General features: G+C 40.0%; 2 protein-coding genes across 1 annotated transcript in view; both read right to left on the bottom strand.

Moving 5' to 3' along the window:
* Window positions 1-2,804, bottom strand: part of LOC138013300 (NACHT, LRR and PYD domains-containing protein 12-like) — a 4,003-nt gene extending 1,199 nt beyond the window's left edge. Inside the window, exon 1 of the mRNA XM_068860338.1 lies at window positions 1-2,804. This exon is cut by the window's left edge and continues 1,199 nt beyond it. Within this exon, the coding sequence (XP_068716439.1) occupies window positions 1-2,762 (2,762 nt within the window). The 5' untranslated portion in view covers window positions 2,763-2,804.
* Window positions 1-20,000, bottom strand: part of LOC138012963 (coiled-coil domain-containing protein 93-like) — a 298,808-nt gene that overhangs the window by 115,649 nt on the left and 163,159 nt on the right.

The raw sequence follows: 20,000 nt of genomic DNA, 5'->3' as shown, positions 1-20,000 counted from the left end.
TTATTGTGCTTTAGTGCTGCTGATAAATACTCGGCTGCTTTATCAGTTAACTCGTTAGAACTGAGGTTTAAGCTGTTTAGTTTGCAATTACTGTGCTTTAGTGCTGCTGATAAATGCTCGGCTCCTTCATCAGTTAACTCGTTACGTGCGAGGTCTAAGCTGTTTAGTTTGCATCCAGTATTGACAAGAAACTTTTGCACTTCTTTTGCACCCAATGAACCAAGATCATTCCAATACAAATTCATACTCAAAACTCCCGAAGCATTTTCTAAGAAATGCGAGACAGCAGCAAAGTCAACAGGCCCGAGTGAACAGTAACTAAAATTTACCGCGTTAAAGCCAATTTGCTCAATTTTGTTTTGTAACACTGCCTGCTGTTTTTCATCATCAATCTCGTACAAACACTTACATAAGTTCAGTGCTACCTGTTTGTCTTTTATATAAGAGGCTGGCCAACAGGTCAGTGTTTTTGCCCGTGGTACCGAGTAAACAGCCATCATTTTCCTTTCGGATATCTCCTCAGTCGACATTGGAAGCAGTTTGATAAAAATGTCGCTGTTTGAGCTCTTTGTTTCTGGATCAGATCCGAGTAATCCAGCCACAAACTGCAGCACCATTTGCCATGCACCATCGTTAATGTGTTCTGACACAAAGTTTTCGAGTTCCCTTTTACTCAAGGACTCCACAACATTTTTTGCAGCCAAGAATTCTTGCAGTGTCAAATGTGTAAAGCAATATTGGGCTTTCGGAGGCTCATTAAAACGCGGGGATTTGGCGTCTGGCAATCTGTGAAGAAGTCCACAATCTTCCAGTCCAATGACTTCGCTTGACTCAAACAGCAATCTTCCTTGTTTTAATCCCTCAAAAGCAATTTCTCCCAGTCGCTTGAAAATTTCTTTGTGATCATTTGGCAGCTTGTTAAACGACGAGTACATGTAATCTTCGAGACTCGGTTTACCTTGAGAACTGCTTTGACGATTGTGTCTAAAAAAGAAAATCTTTACAACCATCGCGTAAATATCAGTCATTCTTGTCGGGAGGGTGTGCGCTGTATCAGCGAGACTGACGATTTCCCAAAGACAACAACAAATGAGAAAACAGTTCACTGGGATGTAGCACAATGAAAACAGGTTCATGTTCGACTTAATGTGTCCCCAAATTTTGTCCTTTGCGTCGCGAACTCCTTGTGTAAACTTCTCGACATAGTCTTCAACCTTTTCGGACGTAAATCCGAGGATTTCGACTGTTCTATCAAAGTTCACATCTGTAATACAGGGCACTGCCGTTGGTCTTGTTGTTGTGATTATGTTTAGACCACGAAGAAGTTGTCCTCCGGCTAGTTTGTTAAATAAAGCGGAAACGGGCATCTTCTCCTCCAAGCTATTCTTGTAACATGTGTGGTCTTTTCTAGCGATATCCTCTTTCGCAGAATATTCATCGACTCCGTCAAAAATAAAAAGAACTCGGCTTGGGTTTGTAATAACAAAATTCCACATAGAATCATACAACCGCTCAACTGTTTCTGCTTTAGCCAACAGTTCACGGAGACTAAGCAATAGATTGCTTGTAAAGCGCCTGAATTTCAGGAGGAACACAGCAACAATGTTTTTTTTGTCATCTTGATCTCCATTAAAGGCTTCACCAGATGCCCACATTCGAAGAATTTTAGTGCTTAGCAATGTCTTTCCTATGCCAGGACGTCCAACAACAAGGACATTCTTGTGTTGTTTGTCAATGAGATCGTCTGGCGTGGCGTACAGACAGTCCTTAGAATTGGGCGGGTATTGTTTGAGCTGCTCGCTTCTATTTTGCGCGAAGACATGAAAAGCTCTCCCTTCATGGATTGCCACATTGACATAGATTTGATCAATATTAAGATCATTGGGTTTCCGGCCTTCGCCTGGATTTCGTCGAAAAGGATGCTTGAGATCATTCAGTTGTTCTGAATTTAAGCAATCATCCTTCATTTTTGCCATGGCTTCTCTCAGTTCAAGTTCGACGCCTTCCTGTTGTTGATCCGAGTTCGATCTCAAATGATCAGCATAAAACTGTCGATTGTCCATAAAAGTTCTTCCTTTCTTAGCTCGTGATAAGATCCAGACAATCTCCACAAAAGCAAAAACTGCGAAAATGCCGTTAACCACTGCCAGAAAATTGGTCCAGAAATTCTTTTTCCTCGCTCTGCGATTGATGCATTCGTAAACTGTTGATTGTGTCTGGTTTGTAAGTAGCTTCCCCGAATCACTGCCTCTCTCAACAAGACAGGTAAAATCGGCGGGAAACTGCCCGGGATAGAGTAAGTCGGTCTTTAGGAAGACAATGAAAATGATCCCCAGAGCAAATTTTGCGGCAAGTTGAGAAAAATATGCGAAGAAAAGGCAACGCCTTCGAATTCGTCTTCGATTGCTCAACCTCGGTTCCGCATCTCTGAGAGCGCCCTTGAGTCTATTAACTGTGGACTTGATGCACTGGGAGTAAACAAGGGACACCAAAGAAATCGAGAGCAAATTAAAAATGACGAAGGCGTAGAGAGGAAAGTCAAGTTTGTAGCATTGCTTTTGGTACTGGTCGAAGCACTTTCCTTGGATAAAATCCTTCTCGCTGGTGGTTTTCACGTCGCAGCCGACGTCGAATCTTGATTCGTAGATCTCCATGTCTAAAAATATCACACTCATTATCCCATCAAGTAAACTCCAAACGAAAACTGCTGCATAACTGAGTTTGCTAACAGTTTCAGGAATAAACAAGTCTTTGCAATTCATTTTGATTCGTGTTTGATCCTTTGTCGATTTGCTTCTGGGCTGGGTGTGGCGAAAGCAGTGGAGTTGGCGTCTTTATAAGGGCAAGATTGACAGCAAATTGAACGTTTTAATTAATCTGTCTAAATAAGGCATGGCTTGAACATGCAATCAGATATTCATTGACCCGCACTAACCTCACTCTGCGAGCTAAAAACAAAACTAGTTGCCAAGACTTCAATAAGAAAAGATCTAATCAGAGTGACAAAAAGAGTTTTCGAACAAATCCGTAGTGAGTCATTTGGAAAGTTTAAACAACTAATAAAATAGTTTTAACTAATGCACTGTTTTTTTTTTTGCTAACAATATGCACCCCCTCCCCTTCGGTCCGAGTCATGTTTGTATTGATATAATCACCCAAAGATCAAATTCTTAGAAAGAGCTGGAGAACACTTTATCGCCTATTCTTAACTCAGTTCAAGTTTTTCTGTTTTCACCAAAATGCAAGCTCCCTTCACTCCGACTCTTGTGTGTATACGAATCACTGCCAAGGTCAAATTCTTGGAAAGAGCGAGAAAACAAAATATCTCTTTGCCGACCTTTCATATAAGGCTGGAACGTTACCAACCATATTACACCCCCCATATCAAGCCCCGACCAACCATATCAAGCCCCGACCAACCATATCAGGCCCCAGCAAACAGTAGGATTTCTCAGTCATATTTAACACTTTTTGGCCTCCGTACGGTCAGTAAAAGTCACGAACAGTTCGATGATGAACAAAATGAAAATGAATTCTTAATCCCAAAGCGGCTGTGTTTTATTTTTTATCATCATATCAGATATCGCCTCGCAACTTCGCTCGGCGTGACCTCTGCTCCGTAGCTAACGGTTGTCACGTCTGAAGATGCTACATATGACAAGATGCATATTATTAAATTTCGCTACAGGAAATTGCATTCTGTGGAAACAATACACACAAAATGTAGCTTTTTAACCTTTCGCATTGTTACCGATGAGACTTAAAGTACAGACGACTGCACATTTAATACTAATACCGATTTAGAGAACGACAGGAGGTAATTACGCAATTCTTTATTATTCCGATTTTGGTGACCACAAGGCAAACGCTGCAAGCAATTCGTCATCCATCATGCGTTATTTCTGAGTCACAATTGGCATGTGGGACGCTTATAAAGACAGAGGTCCTAGTCTTTATCTTGCTTAGCAAGTATACAAGATTTTATTTTGCGTACTTGTAGTCTGTTTACTGTTGTAGTGGACGGATTTTCAAAAGGCGCTCAACTTCAGTTCAGAACTTCATGATTGACGAATGACCACATTCTTCAGGAAATTTACAACGACTGACCAGTAAATTTAAATGCTGGCCGTGTTATGTAAATGTAGGGTTGCTATGGTGTTTATTACTGCGTTAGATTATTTAAAGTTTCTGAACACTATCTGTGATCCTAATTGGTTGCGTTTGTTGAGACTGCAAAGGTGCTCCTTGCAGATGAAACTAAATTTATCATAAAACAGGGGCACCCAACGTCAATTTCGGAAAATATCTGTTCGGAAGACGATTTGAGATCTACAATTTTCGGAACCGTTGTTGTAAAATTCCTTGCTTGCCCGCCTGTTCTAGTATTTTCCAACATAGAAAAAAATGGTATAATCGCCTATTTTAAACGGACTTTTACCCTAAAATGGACACCTAGAATTTTCGGGATCTCTTTTCTGGCTGAAATTTTCGACAAGGTAAGTTTTGATCCCTATAATTTTCGAATCACTAGACTTTCAGCTAGGAAATCCGAACAGATGAAAAATTTTGAAGGCATAAAAAATATGCCGATATCTACCTTTTAAATACTATAATACCTTTAACATTCATGTTTAAGTGGTTTTGAACTATATTCTCGTTGGGTGCCCCTGATAAAAGCATAACTTGCCTACGTGGCACGGAAAATCACGACAAACATGTGCGTTGTCCTTTGTCCAACGACACAATGTTTTGGCTCATGTTTCTGCGTGTGAGACCCACAGCGACCCAATATCCTCTGTGTATAACGTTTGGCCCTGTGAATGAGTCACCGGCATCCAATGGGCCACATGAAAAAAAAAATCGCGTGCATTATCTGTAGGATGCGATGCAAGGAGTCGGGCAGTTGTCCTTTATCTGAGATAAAGATTTATTTCGGCAGGTGGTGTAGTTTACAGATGCTTAAAATCATATCGATCTTGTGGCGTTGAATTTTGTAAAGAAACCTTTGATCGCGGACGTGCTATCTCCGACATCCAAATAACTGCACGTAATTTGATAATATGGACAGATTCAACAGCTAAGAAAAGAAAGCAAGAGTACCAGTTAACTTTTTGCCTCTAATACAAACATATTCACTCTACTAACCAATGTGAACTTTTCTTCAAATTTATTGGCTACAGCTAATAATATAGAGTTGGTGACAACTTGACAGACAACTACAAGAGGTTTCAGTTTTGCGAAGTGTCGTTGTATTTCAGACGTTCTCATGCAATCAGTGTTCCAATAAATAATGTCGACTATCAATGTAATGGAGGCACAGTTAGCCCTAACGGATAAGCAAAACATAACGGTCATCATAAAAAAGGTTGTCGGGATGAGAAATTAACCCTTGTCCCTAACCCTTCCTGAGACTAGTGAATGTACTATTGTAGCCTGACATCATGTACATATAGGCAGCGAACGATCAGCTGGAATGGTGAAATCGATGTTATCCAGTACATTTACTAATTTAGTACACACGGCCAACCGGAAAACATGGACTGGACTCTGGACTGGACCTTGGACTGGACTCTGGACTGGACCCTGGACTGACCTTTATTAAACGAAGCTAATATTTAACCAATAATATAACGATTAACCGTTTCTATTTAATTATTAACCAGCGAGAATGAGAATGAGAATGGATGTTTTTTTTTCAAAGGGAACAGAAACGAAAAATCTAACAATGCTGCCCAGTAACTTTCAATCAAGTCAAGCTACTATTATGTGAACACTGTGACGACGATATATCTCATGCGTGCGCTGTCTAAAGAATATAAGGAATGTAGTCCAATTCAATATATTCGATAAGTTAAGCGCGATCGCTTTGCGATCACGCTTAGCATGAACTAAAACTATGCAACAGGGAGGGAGCCACAACGCCTTAAAATTATCTTGCTTTGAAATATCTTATCAGGAATATCTTTTCGTTTCGGAATAAGTAGCCTTTGTTAGGCAATCCTTTAGCTTTTATTAGACAATCGTCCTCTTTCGTACCCTACTTTATTCACATTCCATACAATGCACAAATTAACTGCACAAGAATGTATAGTTCCTTCGTCACTTTTGTTTTCTTTTTCGAATATTTTTGCAGTTACGTCTTTCACAAATTACCATCGGTACTGGACATACGCCGAAAAAAACGAACTGTCATCAACCTTTTTAGTGTTATCGGTACAGTACATACGCCGAAAAAAACGAACTGTCATCAACCTTTTTAGTGTTATCGGTACAATTACATCAGCGTGGTTTCGTGTGAAATGAACGTTTGTGTGATAAGAACTGGAACGTGATAAAAATGTTCACTATAGGGGTGGTCCGCTACATTCCTAAAATAGCACACGCACGAGATAGGATCGCGTGACGACATTACATTGTCACCTGATGACTTCAAACTTTCACAGCGTTCACGCAATCATAGCAAAGCGTATAAGTGGCGGGGTTTGTAACGTTAATTTACCGCTGTAAACAACTGAAGTGCTTACTTTGCAGTTTCCTGGCTGGTTCAATTGTAGAAATAGTGCGGAAAGAGATTGCGCTTAACGTATCGAATATATTGAATTGGACTACATTTCTAACATTCTTTAGACAGCGCACGGATGAGATATATCGTCGTCACATTCACGTAATGGTAACTTGACTTGATTTAAATTCTCTGGGCAGCATCGTTCGATTTTTCGTTTATGTTCCCTTTGAAAAAAACATCCATTCTCATTCTCGCTGGTTAATAATTAAATAGAAGCGGTTAATTGTTATATGATTGGTTAAATATTAACTTCGTTTAATAAAGTCCAGTCCAGGGTCCAGTCCAGAGTCCAGTCCAGAGTCCAGTCCAAAGTCCAGTCCACTTGTATTACTTGCACCAGCCGGTGACAGCTTTGCGAAATAAAGGCATGTTTATTGGGCTTGAACGTATCACGAACTAGTGATTATTCTGTGAGCACACTTCAATCGAAAGTTCCCCATTGTGCTTGTAGCTTTTTATACATTCGTCATTGACCGCGAATGACACCAATGCCTTTCAGATAACTTGAGTCGTAAAAAAATTACATCCATAACTGATGAAATGAACCCCATAATTTATAAATCCCTTTGCAATGTGGATTGTCCCAGGTATGGAGAGTGCAAAAAAAAATGCTAATTAAAGTTGACTTCCGCGGTTACTAATTTTCCTTTTTTTTTTTTTTGATAATTTACAATCTTGCATGACTGGTGCACGCCTATAAAAGTGGTTCTTGCGAAATCGAAATGGGAAACACCAAACACTGTAGAAAACAGATTAGTAATTTAAGCTCACAAAGGTCATCATTATGGTTATTTGCAAAATCTTGTATAGCTCGCTTTTAAAGATATGAGTGTATGTAAGAGTTCACCAGCGTGGAGAATTGGAACCTACTGAAAACCAAACGTGTTTCTTAAATGTGTTTATGATCTTTATCTTTCAACTCTCCCACTAAAAGGCAAAAAGCAATAGGTTAGCTAAAAATATTATTCTATTCGTTGCCATGGTAACGGCGAACAATACCAAATTCGTTACAAGTCGACGGCCATTTTTGAAAGTGTTTCATATAGCCAGTAAGGTCGGACCTTACAGATAGCCCTTACGCTAAAAACCTGTCCGTAAATCGTGCCTGGTGTATAAGATTTACGACGAAAACTGACTCTTTGACTTTCCAAGCAGAGACGCCTATATTAAAAAAATGAATCGCATACAAAGCGGCTACCCTTTCGATTAGCTTAGATAACTCGTAAGGTCAAATTGTGACACTACAAACCTTGAAAATCTCGGAGGAGGCGGATTTACCACAAACCTTTTGTTTTTTAGATTTGAAACCAAAAAGTTTACATGTTCATAACTCTGAGCAAGTTTGACTTTTACACACGACAACATCTGCAATTGGCTTTTTGTAAAAAAGGTGTTGAAGGAAATTATATTATTTGTTGTTGTTGTTGCCGTTAAGGGAAACCCAGTTTTGTAGAGAACTAAAGTAGGGGATAAAACCTGCTGTAAGCCACGTGAATTTACAATTTCACATGGTAGATTTCAGTGGACCTGAAATCTCGTAGATGCGGCCCCGATTGCTCGAATTATCAAGTCTTAATAAATGTCATTGATAAAAGCCCCTATCAATAGTTCGAAATGAACCACGGGTGGCGCAAACGCCGGTTAGTTTTAAGTATCGTGGTACAGTCTAGGAGCCTAGCTAGTTAACTTGCTAACAACTGCTTTAAAGGACGTGTTGCACAATCAGAGAAACAACGTGGCGGTCCATTTGCCTTGTGGTGGTGTGCGACCGAGGCACAAAAGAACTGGTAAAGGAAATTTAAGTTTGCAAAAGCGACTCTCTGAGGCTGTCATTAAGTCAAGCTACGGATTTCACGTAACTGCATTCAGTTCGTTGTTCAGTTCTTACCACATTTTCTTGCGCAGAAAAATTTGGCTTTCGATTCATTCCCGCAGCCGATTGTTAGTATTTACACCTCTGTGAAGTGCTCCAAGCCGCCGGGCACTTAAAGTAAAGAAACCATGTCGCGATGAATGGACAGAATACAAAGAAAATAAATAAAGAAATAAACTTTCGCTGAAGAACTCAGCCAACCCGGATTTTTGAGATATTATATCGTAAATTAGCTTAAGTGCCTTATATGGTGGGTCATGGCTTGTTGTTGACAATCTCATCCATACTGGGGGTTCGTAGGTCGGGGCCTGATATGGTCTGTCATGGCTTTATAAATGAGGATCTCATAACAGCGATTTGATATGCTGTGTCAGAGCCTTAAGGTGACGATCTAATTACAGGGGCTTGATATTGTACGTCAGGATCTGATATGGTGTGTCATAAAGTCATATTGACGATCGAATATCAGGGGCTTGATATGTTTGGCCCGGGCCTGATATGGTGTGACATGAAGTCATATTGACGATACAATATCGGGGGCTTGATATGGTTGGTCGGGGCCTGATATGGTGTGTCATGAAGTCGTATTGACGATAGAATATCAGGGGCTTGATATGGTTGGTCGGGGCCTGATATGGTGTGTCATGAAGTCGTATTGACGATAGAATATCAGGGGCTTGATATGGTTGGTCGGGGCCTGATATGGTGTGTCATGAAGTCATATTGACGATAGAATATCAGGGGCTTGATATGGTTGGTCGGGGCCTGATATGGTGTGTCATGAAGTCATATTGACGATAGAATATCAGGGGCTTGATATGGTTGGTCGGGGCCTGATATGGTGTGTCATGAAGTCATATTGACGATAGAATATCAGGGGCTTGATATGGTTGGTCGGGGCCTGATATGGTGTGTCATGAAGTTGTATTGACGATAGAATATCAGGGGCTTGATATGGTTGGTCGGGGCCTGATATGGTGTGTCATGAAATCATATTGACGATAGAATATCAGGGGCTTGATATGGTTGGTCGGGGCCTGATATGGTGTGTCATGAAGTCATATTGACGCTACAATATCAGGGGCTTGATATGGTTGGTCTGGGCCTGATATGGTGTGTCATGAAGTCATATTGACGATAGAATATCAGGGGCTTGATATGGTTGGTCGGGGCCTGATATGGTGCGTCATGAAGTCATATTGACGATACAATATCAGGGGCTTGATATGGTTGGTCGGGGCCTGATATGGTGTGTCATGAAGTCGTATTGACGATAGAATAACAGGGGCTTGACATGGTTGGTCGGGGCCTGATATGGTGTGTCATGTCATGGCCTGATATGCGGGGCCTGATAAGGGGGGCTTGATATGGGGGGCTTGATATGGTTGGGGGCTTGATATGGGGGGCCTGATATGGGGGGCTTGATATGGTTGGTAACGCTCCAAACCCTGCTCCGACCTTTTCTTACTGAAAAAGGTTTTTTTTCCCAAAAAACCAAATTGAGTTACTCATAATCATCGACTGAATGCCGTTGACGCTTGTAGACTATTCATGATATATTTGTATTGAAGCGATTGAAGCCGAGTTCAGTTATTTGATCCGCGATCTCTTCAGTCTTTTTGCCCCCAGGCCGAAAACCAAAACATGTTGTTCTACTCTGAAAACATCTCTGTGTAAAAAATTCAGCACAGTATATAGACAAATTATTTTGCAATAACTTAAGTGATCTGAATCATCTAATTGTCGGTTTACAATGCGAAGCCGGATTTAAAAGTCCTTTCAATCATAGTCGGACGGTGTTGTGCAGCTAGTTCTGATTAACTGCATGCATACACCTGGGCAAGTTAACTTGTGTGTCGCTAATTATGGGCCGCAGTTACCACGATAACAAAAGATTTTGAAATAGTTCAGACAATTAAAGTTGATTCAAGTGTCGGTTGCGAGATAGCACAGACACTTAACAATTGATTCAGCTTAGGCAAAACGGTTTGTTAGGCTAATGAACTGATGAAGTTCGATTAAACGAAAGACCAAGGTACTACTGGTACTGTATTTTAACACTATCGAGGTTTTTTGCATACATTTTACTAAAAGCATTTTCAGGTTAAAAATGTGGTCATGATTGTTGTAAATAAAATGTAGGTTTAGTTAATCTTCTCTAAACACTGTGTAATTGACATCCGTAATAAAAGATGGCTTTACAAATTCATTTTGCCAGAATTTCGTCTTGTTTTCATGAAGTTAGTAATTGTTTTTCTTCAGTTGACGATGAGTTGCTACTGAAATGGTATATTTCAGCAAATTATGTGTGTTATTCCATGGATCCATTTCAACAATTCTTTAATGAGAGTTCACAGCCACGGAGTGCTAGCCTTTTACAGGATATGAATATTTTAGTGTTTTTGTCAGTAATTTTGATGGATTATCATAAAGTTGAGAGGTTTATTGTCATTTCTTTGGCCTCAGGCAGAAAGCTGTGATCACGCGATCAGCCTGATAAAATAAAAGTCATAAATAAATATATCAGGTATAAACATGCATAGCGCATTCCGTCTACCGATCTCAAAGAGCTTTACAATGATTTGTTGGGGAAATATTTGGTTGTCATGTCGTGTTTTTGTTTCAGATAAACAGGAGGAGTTTTACTGTTGCCCTAGCTCAGATCAAAACAACTACTTCACTCAACGGGGCGGCAAAGCTTGAGATGAGAAAAACAATGAAGTCAATGAAAGGAATTAACTATGCATTACTTGCTTCATATTTAAATAAAACTTTATTTAATATTTGGACATGCTTATCTCTATCAACTATTAATTACACTCTCTTTTTTTATGAGAACGTCTAATTTTGTTGCTGAGGCTGAACGTTCTTGTGTATTTATGCGATGTGAGGCTGAGAACGTTCTTAAATTTGCTGGCATCAGACTTCTTCGTTTCACCTGACGGCTTTGATGGTGTTGAAGTCACATATGTTTGAAATGGATTATAAATAAACACTGCTCGTTGTTACAAACTGAGATGTGTATCATGCAATAAGAAAACCATTGTTATGTTATACAAAATATTTGCGTTAACTTACATTTATTTACCGGTTTATTTTATGTTTTCATTTAAAAATGCAAATGAGCAAAATAAAAACGTTCTTAGTCGCGACTCTCAGCCTGCGGAATGTTTTTACACCGTTCTTAAAATTTTTGTTAATCTCAGCCTCAACGTTCTTATGAAAAAGGTTCTTATAAAATAAAGAGAGTGTATATCAAAAAGCTGATTCCCACAAGGCCGGACGATTTGTTACAATAAAATGATCAAATCTAATAAAACTATTTACTATTAGTTAAAATTTCGCCAGCTAATAATTTCATTTACTATATGTATTTTGACATTCTCTACCATAAGAGAAGAGCAAAAATAATGCTTAGTGATCACAGAGGCCAAGAGATGATAAAAGGAACTCTCTTGCAGATGCTTAAGCTATTAGTATCTGCTCCAATTTCTGCCATTCTTCTCTTTGATACACACCAGTCCACAAAACAAGCGCAACGAGGACTCTTCACTGATCGTAAAACAAAAAAATTCATTTAACTTGTTTCATTTACGATCCTTGCCAGTCAGGTCAACCGATAAAAGGGTGTTGTTTTTTACAGGATCAGAACAATCGAGAACTCATTCACAATGATCAGTCACTGAACCGTTTATAATTAGTACTTAGAAGTTCTGCATTCTGATTGTGTAGCCTTTTTTTTTTTGTAATTGAATGTCGCAATCTAAATTAATTAGCTGCGAGGTTTGCCTTTGGAAAGACCGAACTAATGAATGAATCACTGAACCAAGAAGACTATTGTAGGCCCGCTTTGTCAATTGCATTGTCCCCTGAGCTGCAGTTGAAAAGACCAATTCTGAAATTCGTGAGCAGAAACTAAAAAAAATCGTTTTAGAAGATTGAAAACATAACCAGGCAGAATATTCACAGTCCTAAAAAACTGCGAGACTGGCGCAGTGGTGAAAGCACTTGCCTTCCCCCCACCCCTCCCCCCCACCAATGTGCCCCGGGATCGATTCCCGGATTAGACCATATGTGAGTTGAGTTTGTTGGTTCTCTACACTGCTCCGAGAGGTTTAATTTTGTACCGGGTACTCCGGTTTTTCCCTCTCCTCAAAACCCAACATTTGATTTGATTTGTTCCGATTTCGGTTGATTTGTAGTCTCCCCAATTAGTAGAGCAATCATGCTGGACTAAATTATCTTTAGACTTAAACATGATAACGGTAGGATGTCTCCTAAGTTATTAGGGACATTAATAGGGAGCTTTAGCAACGACGACGGGAACGGCAACGAGAACGTCATGTAAAAACATAAATTCACGTTATTGCGATCACTTCGCGACTATTCCAAGCCTTTTAATATGACAAAGGTGTTTCAGTCCCTCAGGAATGAAACCGTTACGAGCGGCGCTTAATTTAGGGGAGAAAAATGAAAATTTATCTCCAGGTGCTGACGTTCTCCATAACACTTCAAACTTGGTAATTTCACGTTGTTGCTTTGCTGACGACGGCAAAGAAATGGACAAAACTGAAAAACGCACGTGCAGGGCGTGCAAAGCTATTGTCTTTGCCCACTAAATATGCAAATTTGTGACGTTCTCGTTGCCGTCGCCGTTGTCGTTGCTAAAGCTCCCTAATTAAAAGCTACGACGGCGACGTTAACGAAAACGTCACCTCAAAATATAACTTTTCTTTATCATAAGTCTTTCACGATTAATAAATCTCGTTCACGTCCTACAATGCGGCGGGAGTATCCTAAAAGTAAATTGGTTCGAGCGGTTTCAGAGTGAAAATAAAGAATGAAAGATTCTCTGTTGAATGCTCACGTTTTCGTCAAAACATCAAATTTGGTGATTTCAAGTCGTTGTTATGTAGAGGACAGCAAACGTATTTGCTAAAATCCGTGCTGCACTTGCAGCATAATTATGTATGCTCTTCAGTAATCCAATGATATCAGGGACAGTTCATGGACTTTAACATCTACGCCGCGATCGGCAGCGAGAACACCACAAAACAAGGATATCACTTCATGAGCTGGGCTGGTCAGGTTTGCCGAGATGAGTTTCAGCCCGGTATTGCATGAGGTGAACCAGCCCGGCTTCCGCGTGACTAAAATGAATATGTCATGTGAAAAAAGAAAACAACAAGAAGAAGTAGAGAGACCTTTTGTCTCGCTAAATTGTTATTAAAATTCAACATTTTTCAATTTAAGAAGTCGTCTGCTAACCGTGCAGTCCCGGGCCCGGTTCCTCGAAAGCCGATTAACTTAATCCAGGATTAGCGTAAACTTTTGTTTCACGTTTTCAACTTTTTGGTGAGAGTTTCTTTTGCTTATTTTTGTTTTTCAAGATTGACGTCTTGTCATGTAAAGTCCTGCCGAAAATCGGCGTTGAACAGCATTTGGAAGTAGAGAAATAAACAGTTTGGTTAATTTTTAATCTTAGATTAGCGTTAATCGGCTTTTGAGGTTCTGGGCCCCGGTGAACGCGATTACATGGAAAAATCTCAGCCCGGTTAGCCGCGATCCCGGCATCGTAATGCCAGGATCTCGGCTAACCGGGCTTAGATTTTACGATGTGAAATTGCCAAATTTGAGGTTTTGACGACAACGTAAGAGGCTGAATCGTTTCAACGTTTTTTCAATTCTATTTATACAGATCACTCTTCTTGTAAAACATTCCATGAAGTTAATGTAAATCCTCGATCTGATCAACAATCATCTAGACCTAATTGAAGTGTCCACTGAGGAAGTTACTGAACTGTTGACATATCTTGAATCCTCTAAAGCACCTGGCCCTGATAATCTGCCTACGGTTGTGCTAAAAATATGCGCCAACACTCTAGCTCCGTCTATAACTGCTTTTATAAATTCCTCCTTTCTAAATTGTTACTACTTATCTACGTGGAAAACGGCAAATATTTGCCCTGTGCACAAGACAATGACAAGAACGACAAGAAAATAGATGTAGAAAATTATCGCTGCAGCTACTGCAAGTCCTCTAATGCCGATATTGGCTAAAGTCAAAGAGAAATGTGTTCTAAGTCGTCTTGTACCGCATATTTCACCTTGCTTGTTTAACATGCAACATGGCTTCCTTAAAGGTCTCTCATGCACCACCCAGCTGCTGCAAGTCCCAAGAACTTGGCCGGGCTCTTGATAGTGGACTGGAAACTGATGTCATCTCCATAAATTTTTCCAAAGCTTTTAATTCTGTGGTAAGTGTTACACAAAAGTAGAAGGCACTGAGTTGGGTGGTAATGAAATGCAGCGTTCCAGTTAATTTTTTTCAAGTGGGTGGAGGTTGGCATTTAGACCCTTGAGGGGTCACCCAGATATCGTGCCAGCAGTGGGCCTTTGGCTCACATGTTCTCACCGTTGATTATTTTGTAAAGTCCTGTCCCGTATTGAGGTCTTTTACTTTTTTAAGCGTTGATAATCAATTTAGTGCAAAGATAACAAGACACGCTCTTGAGTAAAACTCACTCAATTCCTCTTTAAATAGTCTGTAAAAAAGCTAACTTCAAATTGCTCTGACGAACGTTTTCCTGCATTTCATTCATGTCTTGCAGTTGCACTGAGCAAAAGTTTATTCCACACACTAACGAAGGATTGAAGATGTTGTTTCCGCTTCCTAATTCCTCTTCTTTTCAGCCTAATCTGATGCCACGTCAATTTTTTTTGCCTTAACGTTTGCACCAAAAAGTACCGCAAAAGCCGGAAGTTAACAGTAGAAGGCAAACCAAATTTAAAACAAATACTCTGGGTGCCTGAGGAATTTTTTTGCAAGGTCGGAGAGAACGCTCCGCGATTCAAAATGAACGGTCGACACTGGGTCGACGACGAAAAATAAAACCTCTGGTTGCACAACACCAGAACCTCATTTCAATTCCATGCGTAGGGACAGTTCAGATTTCTCGTCATGGTGTTGTCGTCAAACCAGTTTTGGCCGCCAAGCTGAGACTGCTTCGCAGGGGACGCATTGAAGCGCATCACTGAACAAACATTTCTGAAAATTGTGATTGCAGTGATGGCTATTCATTTTAACACCTTGAATAATTTCGGAGCAATGTTCCATTGCTTTTCGGTGCGTAAGATTAATTAATTTGATGAAAATGTATTGTTGAATGTGTTTAAAACAGGATACTGTAATAGCAAAGAGCTAGAGATCACTTCCTAAAGTGCAGAATGGACGACTTCGAAATGCGAGAGACTTTTGTCTGTCCTTACTATTTTTCGTCCATGAGCCTTCCGTTCCCAGACACAGTTGCAACAAATGTTGTACGTTCAACTTTTTTAGTTAATTTCCCTGACCACTCAAACGAGCTTGAGTATCAGCAAGTGCTCTCATACGCAAATTGATAAGCAAAGTAATTTAACTACAATTAAAATGGGTCTTTTCACGTTGTCAAAGCCGTTAAAGTTGGTAAAACAGCTTTCCAGTAGTAGTTAGTGCTGTAGGTAACACGTGCAGCAGAGTTCCAGTCGATTCTGTGGCCGGGTTTGTCACAGAATCGACTATGGCAATCGCACATGTTAAAACCAGAACCTCCTCTACAGTAAAAAAATAATAATGGCCAGAGGAAAGGTTACCAGTAGCCTTCTATTTTGTCAGTGCAGTATTAAAAAGCACTTCGAGGCATTCTCCCAGGCCTAGAAACTACCAGCTCCCAGCCTAGTTGCTTTGAAGAAATTCAACATGGATAGCCTGCGCAGGGACCCAAAAGAGGAGGGGGAGGGGGGAGGGGAGGGAAAGGGTAGGCTGTTACGCTGGCTTCAGCATGGAGCACTTTTCGATCGCGTTCCTGGAGTAGCCTGTGCTTTCTTTAGCGCTTTGTGATTCACTCAAAACTCAAAGCTACATTCCCAGCCAATCAGCAAGAGTACCAAATATTATTGGCTATCGTATTTCGCCGACTGCGTTTAGTTGTTTTATGCAAACATCAGCTTATGTTATTTGATAGCTGGTATGATTGGTCAGCGTATATTTTCAGCTGAGCGCACACTCGTAAAGCATACCCTTCCCTTTATCACGTGTGACTGGAAATACGTTATCTAAAATCGGGGGAAAAAAACCGGAAATAAATTTTGACTGAAGTGTTGAGATCAATCTCGAAATTTAGCTTTTTGACCTACCCTGATTTTTGGAGTACATGTAAGATTCTTTTTTTTTTTCTTTTGCATTCTTATGCATGGCTTTTTCCATTGGAAACCCATCGTTACTTTTCAAGTCGAAAACAAATCGTGACTATCAAACTGAGACTGGCTCGCATTTTCATACTGCAAGCGTGTTAATTATAGAGAAAGACCTTACAAGCAAATAAACAAAATGATATTTTTATTGAATAAAAGTTCAATTTGATGAGTGAATGCGTTCTTAAAATGTCTATTTTTGTTTCAGTGAAAACGATCCATGATTTCAAGTGTCCGGTCCGCACTGACACGTTTATAACCTAGTTTTACGCCACCGTTTTCAAAAACCCAAGGTTTCATCTATTCGCATGGCAATCCAAAAGCATTTTCAAAACAATAGTTTTAGAAATTCTCCATCTACGAAACAGTTTTTCAACGGTGTTTTGAGGCTTTTTACCTTAAGAGATGGCCGCAAACCTAACTTACTCTCTCTTGATATCCAAACGGCAGTTTTGGCATCGAGAGATCGCTCTGCCGCAAAATCACCCTGCAATAACCACCAAAGTCTGGTCATTTGAAGCAGTATCAGTGCTTATAACGGGGTAAAATCGACCAAACCCTATTGGCTGTTACCAAGACAAAATAAAGAGAAAATTTAGAAACGGAAGTCGGTTTCCAATCATACAAACATGACGTCAAATAAAGACATCGGGGTTTTTTGTTTTACTTTTAATTTTTAATTTTTAAGATTGAACTAGTGAGCAGCACGTTTGCAAACTCTAAGAGTTGTAAAACGATTTATTTTATCCTACGCATGTCGTGTGACTAACGCACACTTCGTCAGGGATGTTTTACTTTCTCTTGGTCGTCATGATATTCAACCAGCTTCAAATATAGCCTTGCTTTGAACAACCACAGTAGGTTTCATTACAGGGAAACAGCGCCTAAAATCACCACTCTCACCGCTTAACAAACAGATTTTAAAAAAATCCACTTTTAAAAGACAAGTATAATTATGTAGTTGAACATTGAAATTTATCTTCTGTAATTGACAACAATTAAAGACCACAAAGCTAAGATAGTCCTAATGTCTTGAGCTTGGAAAGAAGAACTTCATTCTTGTGGCACTCCTACAAGAAAAGCAACTCAACAGTTACACAGCAATTTAACTCTTCACTGAGACACCTCTTCCTGTACTTGGTGCAGGGTAAACGCTTCCTTGGTATTAGTAATTTTGTTTCACAAAGGGCTGTCTCCCGTTTTCATTTCAAGCTACGGCAACGAAAAAGTCATTTCAAAATAGAATTTTGCGCAAATGAAAGTCTTTCGCGACTGTTCCATACTCTTGACGGTTTAGAGTTTGGATTTGTAGGATCATTTCTAATTAAAGACAGAGAATAAACGGGTCATGGTCGTATGCTGAGCTCACGTTCAAGTAGGCTCTTTCACGTTGTTGTAACGCAGGACAAGGTGAATGTTTACCCCGGCAAATGAAAAGATGAGATGTATTTTTTTTCCGATGATTCGGTGATATTCGGAAAACATCCGAGTGCTCCTTTGCTGGAGTCGAACCGACGACGACCTTCCGATTACTAGTTCGGATGCACCATTACCGACGTAGCGTATGGCACAGAAATGAACGCAAATATATGCTGTTGATCAAGTATGGTTATTTGTATAGGTAGTAATAAATTATCACTAGGAGCCTTCATTCACAAACGCCCCGGGTAGAAGTAAGTTATGGAAAGAGGCGACCCCGGAAGCGGAAGGAGTGGGAGCCATGGCAACACGCTGGCCATCGCTGAGGGGAGGTGGAAGGGTCGAACACCCGACGTCCGTTCAAAGCCAAAGAGAGAAATAAACGGGATAAAACAATCCTATTTATACCAAAATGGTAATATAATATGCAAATAGGGTTCTCCAATAGAACAAGAGATGCACGGAAATTTTCAACTTATATCTAAATTATGATGACCCCCAGTGAGAATAGTGCAATAAAGGTGAAATTGTTGCATTGATTGCCAATCAAATGCGAGCCCTGGACGGCGTAATTTTTCCGTGATTGCGTTATAAGCATGCGTTGCTTCTGCTTAACCATCTCGATTTTTTTTATGTGTATCATGAATAAGTAATCACATGATTCTTCTCGCGCAAATCCGAATAAAGAAGCACTTGTACATTTTTTTAAAGACTATAAATTGTGGCGCGTGCAATTTTGTGCGGCTTTGACAAAATTTACACTTGCTTATTTATTCCAAATTGCACTCGAAATCATCCGATAACCTATACAAATTGTACGAGAAGAATTATGTGGTTACTTATTAATAACATTCATGGGAAAATTTCGAGATAAAAATTGTCGTAATCGAGCACAAACAATGCACGCGTATCACGCAATCACGTGAAAATTGCGCCAGAACGGGCTCGCATTTGATTGGCTGTTTGTGTGACTTCCTTTGACCATTGACCAATCAGAATGCTTGGTTTGTTACTTCTTTTTGCACCGAAACTGCCGAAACCGAAACCTTTTGCACCGAAACTGCATTTCTCCTCACCAATGAGAACTGAGTCATTTCTTGAACTCCCTAGTGTTGATATTTGAGGGCGCTTATTCGAGGGGGAATACCCCGGAATAGCAAAAGAAGTGGAATATCCAAGAACCGTGTGGTGATGGGGTCTGCATCCCGTTGACGGCGACAACGGAATAGCATATTTCCCGCTCTTGGAAGCGCAATTGAAATGAAAAACAATTTACCACCACTTTCTACCGTATATTAATTCGTATATTCTTAAAATATACCGATAATTAGATTATACCATAGTTTATACCGATAATTAGATTATCTCTTCCGAATGAAAGCGATGCGTCGTTTGACAAAGATGTATCGAGGAAGTTCGACAAAGCCATCTAGATCGAAGTGGTGTCCAAAAAAAATAAACAATTCAACTTACTTCGGTGAAATCTTTGACCGTTTTGTAATACAGCCCTTCTTGTTCTACAATCTCGAGGTATTGCTGGTTTAAGGTGTCCCTCTTTTGCTTCTCGGTCTCCTTCTTCTTTTCAATCTAAAGAAGCGATAAACAACGGTAAACTCTAGGTGGTTTACTGCTTATTTTTCTGGTACTATTTTAAAAGGGCAATTAAGCAGTAGAACGGCCTTCAACTGAATGCCCCACAAACGAACGAATGTCAACACTTTAGCCAATCACAGCCACAAGAAAATCAAATACGCCAATCAGAGCGAAGAGCAGTTACGTGCAGCGCGGGAAACGCGTCACTGCATTGAATTACCTTTTACTTCCGATTGGCTGATCGGCTGAAACTTTGAAAGCCAATCAGCGAAGCAAAGAAAAAACAATTACATTTCGACACTCATTCGGAAAGCTAAA

This window comes from Montipora foliosa, chromosome 8, assembly GCF_036669935.1.
Source record: "Montipora foliosa isolate CH-2021 chromosome 8, ASM3666993v2, whole genome shotgun sequence".
In the NCBI taxonomy this organism is placed as follows: domain Eukaryota; kingdom Metazoa; phylum Cnidaria; class Anthozoa; order Scleractinia; family Acroporidae; genus Montipora; species Montipora foliosa.
Note: the sequence above shows the minus strand (reverse complement) of the source record. Positions and strands in the feature narration are given on the sequence as shown.